This window comes from Babylonia areolata, chromosome 10 (assembly GCF_041734735.1).
Source record: "Babylonia areolata isolate BAREFJ2019XMU chromosome 10, ASM4173473v1, whole genome shotgun sequence".
NCBI lineage: Eukaryota > Metazoa > Mollusca > Gastropoda > Neogastropoda > Buccinidae > Babylonia > Babylonia areolata.
This window is the reverse complement of record NC_134885.1, coordinates 2,539,174-2,548,984: the sequence shown is the minus strand read 5'-3', so window position 1 is coordinate 2,548,984 and position 9,811 is coordinate 2,539,174. Positions and strand designations below refer to the sequence as shown.

The window sequence follows — 9,811 nt, the reverse complement described above, 5'->3', positions numbered from 1 at the left end:
CCTATTTTTTTATAGAGCTATATTACACCTTAAATGTTCGTTTACACAGCCATGCTGCTACACATTATCTGTTCCTTTGCAGAGCTATGCTGCCACATATTACCAGTTGGTTTATCTGACCCACGTTGCTACACGTTGGCTGTTCGTTTACAAAGCTACGTTACACGTTTTCCTTCATGTACAGAGTTGTGCTTCTACATAAAATTATGGTCAATTCGTTAAATTCTTTTACTGAGTAATGCTGGATCCTGCTGTATGTTTACAGACCTATGATTTTACATATTTATTGTTCGTTTATTGAGCTATGGTGCAGCCTGTTTGGGTTTTTTTTCCTTTACATAGCTATGTTTTGACATAGTAGCCAGTTTGTTTTCAGAACTGTGATGCTTGTTTCCTGCTGGTTTGCAGACATACACTGCTGCATGTTAATTGTTCGATTATAGAGCTTCACTTTCCTGTTTATTGAGCACTGCTGCTGCAAGCTGTATATTCGCTTGCAGAACAATGCTCCTATGTTGACAGAGCTATGCTGATACATGATCCATGTTTACAGAGCTATGTTGGAACATGCTGACAGAGCTATGCTGATACCTGTTGACACAGCTATGCTGATATATGTTACATGTTAACAGAGCTAATCTGATACATGTTGACAGAGCTATGCTGATACATGTTACATGTTGACAGAGCTATGCTGATAGCTGTCGACAAGGCTATGTTGCCGCCACATATTGCCAGAACTGTGATGCTGTACGTTAATTAATCATTCGTTTACAGACCGTTACTGCTACGGGTTGTCTGTTCGTCAATATGTCATCTGTATTGCTGACAGATCTGCTTTTCTTGTATGTTTGTGCTTGAAGACTCGTGTCTGTTCATGCGTCTGTACAACTAGCTGCCTCTGTGGCAGTTTGTGATTTGAATCAGTGTCGGCGGAGGGAATATCAAGTTCGCCTAATATCACTTGCAGTGAAAAGACGTTAAACTAAAGAACGAACGAATATCAAGCACGCGACTGCTGCACGTCCCGAGAAATTGAGGAGGGAGAGGAAGGGGGGGGGGGGGAGAGGAGGGCTAACATAGATTCCTCACGTTGCCCCGATGGTGTCTGAACAGGTGGAGAAGTTGTGTCACTCACATGGCAGTTTTCCACCCCCATCCTCCAACACCTCCCCCCCCCCCCCCCCACGACCCCCACCCCACACCCCCATCCCCACGAGCTGTCTGCCATGCCTGCTTGCAAGCTGGAGTGCTGAGTGTTGCAAAATCACCCGAAGGAAAAAAACAACGTTGCTTTTTGTTTTTTCTCTCATTTTCTCCTCGTGTGCGTGGATGTGAGTGTGTTGTGTGTGGAGGGGGGAGAATGGGTGAGGTTCAATGTGCTACGGTGTAATGTGAACTGGTGAAATGGGTGTTGTGTTGTTTTCCTTGGCGATTGTTTTTAGTTCTTTTGTTTTCTTTTTTTTTTTCCTCTTAGTTATTTATTTGTGTAAATATGTATTGAGAATTTCAACATTCTTTGCCAGGTACAAAAGAAACAAAATGTTGCGTGGTATAAGCCACCAACTCTCATCCCCCACCTCTCCTGTGAAAGAGAAGCGGAAGAGATTGTGAGCACGGTTCAAATAACTCTCAGCCAATAAAAACGCCCCAAACATGGTCACTCTCAGCCAATGAAAACGCCCCAAACATGGTCACTGTCAGCCAATGAAAATGCCCCAAACAGGGTTTCGTCCTTCGACAGCACCAACAAGACTCGTGAAGCTCGCTTCGGACTGCTCTATCCACCCTGATTCAAAAGAACTCGGTCACATTAATGACATGTCTTGCCAAGTGTGCCCCTCCCCTTTTTCAAACTGCTGGGGGGCTCAGCGTAGAAAGAAGTATAATAATAATAATAATAATAATGGATACTTATATAGCACACTATCCAGAAATCTGCTCTGCTCTAATAACGTGGGAGTGTTTGGTTGCCTCTGTTTCTAAAAGTGATTGTATAATATAATTATTTTAAAATCTCTCGTGTTTACCTTTTTTTTTCTTTTTTCTCCCCCTCGCCCCCCCCCCCCCCCCCCCCCCCCCCCCACCCCCCTCCTTTTCTTGCAGTCTTACGCCCACTTAACCCCTTCTCTCTCAAGCGCCCCCACCCCATCCCCCGTCTCCCTCTCTCTCTGTCGCCCCCACCCACGCCCCCCCCTCTCTCTGTCTCTCTGTCTAGTGCCTCTCCCTCTCTCTCTAATGCCCCCCCTCTCTCTCTTTTCCTGTGTCTTGTCGTTTGTCTCTTTACTCTGTTTTGTTTCCTATCAGAACGATGTGTACAATACAAGCAACATTGTATCAGTAGTTGATTTTTAACTGATCAGATCAGCATCCTAGTGATCGACCAGACAAAAATAGCAAAACACGCACCTGTATGCACACAGAACACACACATACATTCTCTCTCACTCTCTCTCTCTCTTTAGTGCGCGTTCACAGACATGCGCGTGTATGTGCACACACAAGATGTGGCCTGTTCAATTCCATTGATACTTCAATGACTCTTCAAAGTTAATGGAGAAAGAGACAAATTTTATCACAGACGAAGGAAGAAGAAGAAGCAGAAAAAGATGATGATGAATTTTATCACAGATAAACGAAGAAGAAGAGGAAGAATTTCATTAAAGTAAAATGAGGAACAAGAACAACAAAAATTTCATCACAGATAAAAGAAGAAGAAGAATTTGGTGATGATGACGACGACGAACAAGAACAAGAAGAATCAATTCATCACAGATAAAGGAAGAAGAAGAAGAAGAAGATGTTGATGATGATGATGATGATGATGACCATGATGATGACGACGACGAACGAGAAGAAGGTGAATCATTTCATCACAGATAAAGGAAGAAGAAGAAGAAATCACCCAGTTTGAAAAAGAGGTTTGAAACTTTCAACATTTCTTATTATCTCCCCTCTCCCCTGCCCTTCCATCCTTCACCTTCACCCTCACCCTGCCCCCCAACCCCCAACACCCCGCCCCTCCTTCGCCCCCCACCTAACTCCGTCGCACCCTCTGCAGGGCATCCATGACGGAGAAGAAGACCTTGTCCTTGCCCGCCTTCTCCAGGAAGCCTGCCCGCTGAAGGGTGCCCAGCGTGGGACCGGGCACGTCCGTCAGCATGACGTCAACGCCCACGCGCGAGAACTGCGCTGAGGTGTGCGGGGCCCCGCCTCTTCCGTTACCTTGACCCCTTCCTTGTCCTTGACCCTTTTCTTCCTGTTGACCTCTCCCTGGTCAATGACCTTTTCCATCCCGTTTACCTCTTCCTTCCTGTTCAGTTCATCCATGATGACCTCATCTTTCTCCTTGACCTCTTCATTGTCCTTGACCTCTACCTTCTCCTTGACCCCTTCCTTTTCCTTGACCTCTTCCTTGTCCTTGACCTCTTCCTTGTCCTTGACCACTTCCTCCCCCCTGCCGTGTGGGACAGGGGAGGCTGGGTGGTGGTGGTGTTGGTGTTCTGGACCACCGGGAGGATCCGGAAAGGATGGAGGATGGGCAGGGGCAGTAGAGTCCGGAGGCGGGTGCTTGTCGGCGGCGGCGGTGGACGTGGCGGTGGCGGAGTCCCGGAGAGAGATGCAGGCAGCGAGGGAGGAAGGGTCCAGAACCAGGCTGTACAGCTGGCTCCTGAAGCGCTCCTGGGTGGCGAAGTACAGCGCTGAGTCAAACCTGGACACAGAACGAGAGAGAAAGAAAGAACAACTACATGTCTCCATCTGCACACTTACCTGTCTCTCTCTCTCGTGCTAACGATTGTTTGTAATGTTCCCGTTTCCCAAGAGCTTCATTGCTGAATGAACATTAAAATCACTGTCATTGTCATTGTTATTCTCTCTCTCTCTCTCTCTCTCTCTCTCTCTCTCTCTCTCTCTCTCATGCGCGCCTTGGCCTAGTCGGAAAAAATCTGTTCCCTGTGGTAAATGGAGTGAAGCAGGGCTGCGTCCTGGCACCCACACTGTTCTCCATTCTCTTCTCTGCCATGCTGATTGACGCCTTCCAAGACTGTGACCGGGGCATCTACATTCAGTTTCGCACAGATGGTAAACTTTTCAACTTCCGGCAACTCCACGCCAGGTCCAGGGTGTTTGAGGCACTGTTGAGAGAGTTCCTCTTCGCTGATGACTGCGCGCTTGCTGCACACACCCATGAAGACATGCAGTTCATTATTATGGACAGGTTCTCAACCTCTTACAGGCGCTTTGGACTCACCATCAGCCTCAGCAAGACCGAGTCCATGTACCAACCAGCTAGCTCACAGAACGCCAGTGCTTCCCCCCCCCTCCGCCCCCCCACACCTGCAATCAAGATCGATGGCACAGAGATCAAGTCTGTCGACAGGTTGTGCTACCTGTGCAGCACCCTATACAGCAACGGAGCCCTTGATACAGAAGTGACGCTGCGCATTGCCAAGGCCAGCTCCGCCTTTTTGCAGACTCAACAACAGGCTGTGGAACAACAAAGGCATCAGGCTCAGCACCAAAATCAAAACCTACAGAGCTGTTGTGCTGACCACCTTGTTGTACTGCTGTGAAACATGGACGACGTATAGCCGTCACATTCAACAACTTAAGCAGTTTCACCAGAGATGCCTACGAAAGATCCTCGGCATAAAGTGGTAAGACAGGGTCTCCAACTTCCAGGTCCTAGAGAGGAGCGGCCTGCCCAGCATCGAAAGCCTGCTGATCCAGTGCCAGCTACGCTGGACAGGACACGTTGTCCGCATGACAGACAGCAGGATCCCGAAGATGGTCTTGTATGGCCAGCTGAAGGAAGGCCACCGCGAACTTAGAAGACCCTGCAAGCACTTCAAGGACACCTTGAAGACAAACCTCAAAGCCTGTAGCATAGACATCGCTTCCTGGGAAACTGATGCCCTTGACCGCTCTCGCTGGAGGATGCTGTGCTCTAGTGGCGTAAAGACGTTTGAAAACAAGAGAACGCTTGCCATTAAGGAGAAGCGTGAGCGAAGGAAGCAGGGCTCAACTTCTGGAGATGTTTTCCCTTGCAACACCTGTTGGAAGTGCTGCGCATCCAGAATCGGTCTCTTCTCCCATATGAGGACACACACCAACAAATAAGCCTGCCATCCTACACATCCGTCGTTCCGACGGGAGACTCCATCATCGTAGTGGTCAGTAGTGGTAAGTGGTTGTCATGATCAGCAGTGGTCAGCAATGGTCAACGGTCAGTGGTGGTCAGCGGTCAGCAATGTCAGTTTGCAGTTAATAAAATAAAAAAATTAAAAAACCAGGACGTCTTGATAAGGCACAAATATGACAAAACAACTCAATCTGAAGAATTTGACGTAGTGGTCAGCAGTGGCAAGTAATGGTCTGTAATGGCCAACAGTATAGTGAAATCCTGCCAAAACGTTGCAATATTGCATACAATGTGATGCAAGCTGAACTCTGATAGTGGTCAGTTGCGGTCATGCAGTGGTCAAACACCTTCAAAGACATAATGCACAGATGTGACAACATAATGCAGTTTGAGCGCTTCTGAATTGTTGTCAATAATGTTCAGCAGTGGGGGAACTTAGACCTGTAGGAACATAGATATGCTCCCTTGCACTGCATGTCAAGTAGGTCACTGTTAACCACTTTGATGTTGTCTGAAAGTGAGTATGATGTGAGTGGGCGTGGCACTGGAAGGCATGGTACGTGAAGGACGTACGTGTGTGTGTGTGTGTGTGTGTGTGTGTGTGTGTGTGTGTGTGTGTGTACACGCGCGTGTGTGAACACAGACGCTAAGGTCAACAACAGGATCGCCAAAGCCAGTGCCGCCTTTGGGAGACTTCGTGAGAACGTCTGGGAGCGGAGACGACTCAGCTCTACCACTAAGCTGAAGGTCTACTGTGCAGTGGTCCTTACCACCCTCCTTTACGCCAGCGAGACCTGGACTGTCTACAGCAGACACGTTAAACAGTTCAACCTGAGCTGTCTCTACAGTCTCCTCCTCTTTTCAGGTGGCAGGACAAAGTCCCCGACACGGAAGTCCTGGAACGAGCTGGCAGCTGCAGCGTCTAAACCCTTCTGCAGAATGTCCAAGCAAAGTGGGCTGGACATGTGGTCAGAATGTCAGACAGCCGACTGTCTAATCAGCTGCTGTGTCAGGGCAAGCGCTCAGTTGGAGGACAGAAGACTTCCTCAAGACTGCCTCAAAGCGTCCCTCAAAGTCCTGGGCGTCGACATCAACACATGGGAGACACTTACTCTGGACCGTCCAGCTTGGCACAGCATAATCACCACAGAAGCCCGTGCAGCTGAAGTCAGGCGCATACCGAGGTGCAACGGAAGCGTGCTGTGCGCAAGGCCCGAGCAGCATCCACTGCCACAACAGCACCCACTCACTTGTGTCCCACATGTGGGCGAGACTTCAGGGCCCGGATTGGCCTCACCAGTCACCCCCGGACATCATCATTATCATCATCATCATCATCATCATTAATGTAAATGTGATACAGACTGGCTGGGTGAGCGAAGTGTACACAGGGGGTATATTCCAGCCAGGACTGGTAAGAAATGGCCTAGGCTACTTCCTACCCGGGGTAAGAACCAGCCAGGGATAGGTTTCGGCCTGTTACACCGGGGTTCGTCTGTCGCAGTCTCAGCGTCGGCAGCCCGCAGGGAACCATCGCCATTGGTTCGCCAGGAGGCCACACAATCACTGGCATTCTTCTTCGTCTTGGCTCCTACGTCCGTCAGAAGGTTGGGGTCCAAGCTGCATCTCCACTCATATTAGTCGATGAAGTGGGCGAAAACCAACTAGAGGTCTCGCCCTAACAACAGCAACAACAACAACATCAACTACAACTACAAAATCACCGTCTGTTTGACCTTGCATTCAGCATTTGTGTTTCAGCTGAATCAGATATAATGGCGGTGTCGTGTTAAACACACTTTCGTTTCCACTGGTCATGTGCAGTTAATGTGAAGGGTCGATTTGTATTCCCAAATTCCCACGCTTAACCCCAACCACTACTTGGGGAAGGGAAGCTGACACAGGTCCACATTTATTAAAGTCCTTTTCTGCTTTGACTGTGTAGCTGAGATCAGTTGTTTGGTACGTCTGTGTTAGTTTACCGCGTTACACAGTGTTGACATCAAATCACACAGGTTGTCACGTAATAAAAACTTTCGCAAGCACACAGATAGATAGAGAGAGGGGGGGGAGAGGGGGGGGGAGGACAGGTGGCAGGCAGGCAGGCAGGCTCATTTTACAGTAATTGGGAGAATATTACGCGTCTGTTTTTATCGCACATGGCGCACTTGCGTCAGAGAATAAACACTCAATCAAACAGTAAAAATATTATCCAAAGTTACAGCTAAAATGAATTTTTCTCTCTCTCCATCTCTCTCTTTTTCTCTCTGTCTGTCTGTCTGTCTCTATCTCTCTCTCTCTCTCGCACACACACACACACACACATACAAAATCACACACACACACACACACACACACACATACACACACACACACACACACAAGATCACGCGTGCACACACACACACACACACACACACAAGCTCTCTGTCTCTCTCTCTCACCCACACACACGCACGCACACACCCACACACACATACACACACAACACAACACAACACACAACTCGGTAACATATTTTCCCATCGTAAACAGATTCTTCAAACAAGTACTGATTAAAATACTAACGTTGTAATTGGTTGTGGAACACACTGTGTTAAATAATGTACTCTGCATTATGGCCAAGAGAATCAAGCCATACGAACATTCGGTTCCTCTAAATAAGATTTTTTGTGTGGTCATGATGAAATTCCATTGTAGACAAGCATCGCTGGGTATTCGTGAGTGCGCGTGCAAACACACACATACACAAACACACACACACGCATAAACATACGCACTCCCTCTCTCTCTCTCACACACACAAACACACACGCACGCACGCACACACACACACAAGATGTTGAACTTGTAACCTAAAACTGAAGTCATATGTCAACAAGCAATTACTTCATTCATTTGGACACTCCGCCTTTGGTATATTGGGGTCCTCCCAGTGATACTTTCTCATGACCTGTCTATATTATTCCAGACAGCCATGATTGTTTGGTCCATGTTGTCAAGAAACCCATTTTTAGTTTTGTCCATGTTGTTTGGAAAGTCACATATATTTCTTTTCGGAAGGTTTAACGATACGTCTGTTGGTCAATTTCTGGTCAAAATCGGCCAGATTGTTTTTGAAAAAAAAAATAGCACACAAAGCAGTTTTCTTAACCAGCAAACTTGAACCTTGGGGTCAATGTCGCAACAATTGGTCGTTTTTAAAGTTCAAATCATTGTGCCATCTCTTAACCCTTCCTTTTTTTCTTTTTCTTTTTTTTCTTTTTCTTTTTTTGTGTGTGTTCGTTTTTTGGGTGTGTTTTTTTGTTTTTGTTTCTTTCTTTCTTTCTTTTAAATTTTTTTTTTCATCGCCAAGAAACTAGAAATTAGTAAACAGGTTTAGTATAGTATAGTATGAACCATGTGTATAACACAAGAACAAAGGCCAACTAGGATCGGAAAACGACAGTCATCCATTGTCACACCAAAGCTGTCACAGTCATCTGCTCGCCATCTACACCGAACACGGCTGTGTTGAGTGTTTGCGACGTGTTCAAAGGGTTAATCATTCGGTTGTAACCTGACGCGTCCAAACAGTCAATCGTTCGGCTGTTTTACGACGTGTCCAAATAGTTGATCATTCATATTTGTTTCGCGACGTGTCCAAAGAGTTAATCATTCGTTTTGTGTCGTGTCCATAAAGCTAATTATCCAGTTGTTTTGTGCCGTGTCGAAGGAGTTAATTATCCAGTTGTTTTGTGTCGTGTCGAAAGAGTTAATCATCCAGTTGTTTGTGTCGTGTCCAAAAAGCTAATTATCCAGCTGTTTCTGCACGGCACGTCAGAGAGACGGCAGAGGTGTTCGTCAGTCCTTGTCTAAAGGACAGTTCACGTCCGTAGGTCTGCACCCTGAAACGTGTATTCCCACTGCCGGGGTCCTGCCGGACACGACGTTTACAGAACAAAGCCAGAGCCTGATGACTTCTCCTCATCACAGTGTGGAACAGACACCACTCATGGTCAGTTTTGCGCTTTCCTTAGTTTTAAGTTATTTGAGAAAAAAAAAGTTTTTCATATCTGCAGGATTTTCTTTTATTTCGTCCCCCCCAGCCCCCCACCCTCTCGACAGATTTCTGTTCTCTCAAACTGTAAACACTGGCCCGACCCATGCATGGCAGAATAGAATAGGATAGAATTGAATGGCGCAGAACATATGATGTCTTTGTTATGTCAAAATATGTCTTTATTATATGTCTTTATCATGTGTAACGGGCTCACAAAGGAACATTGGGGGCATGGTACCTGTCAAACGCGTGCTAAAGCGGGCGTGCACCCCCCCCCCTCCCCCCGTCCCCCACGACAGACGCCACAACACCAACAAGCCCACACATAAATAGATTTTTAAAACACATTTAATGTACGTAATTATGTAATTGTATGAATGTTGTTGTTTTTTTTAATTAACAAAAACAAATACATATTTAGAAGGAACAACAACAGAAGTATTTCCTTCAACAAAGTATCCAAAGGACACTGATGGGTGTGGCCACATGGTCAGTTATTAAAGAAACACATCAAGATCAAGTTTACTACGGGGCACATCATCTCAACCCCACTCCTACCAATATTAACCACAGGTAACCAATATTGAACGCAGGAAGTATTATTCCAGTCCAACACTTTCTTTCCC

General features: G+C 46.7%; 1 protein-coding gene across 1 annotated transcript in view; it reads left to right on the top strand.

The window, feature by feature from the left end:
- Positions 1-8,635: 8,635 nt before the first annotated feature.
- The window catches only part of LOC143286708 (prestin-like), a 13,263-nt gene continuing 12,087 nt past the window's right edge, over positions 8,636-9,811 (top strand). Inside the window, exon 1 of the mRNA XM_076594393.1 lies at positions 8,636-9,140. Within this exon, the coding sequence (XP_076450508.1) occupies positions 9,099-9,140 (42 nt within the window). The 5' untranslated portion in view covers positions 8,636-9,098. The remainder of the gene's footprint in view (positions 9,141-9,811) is intronic.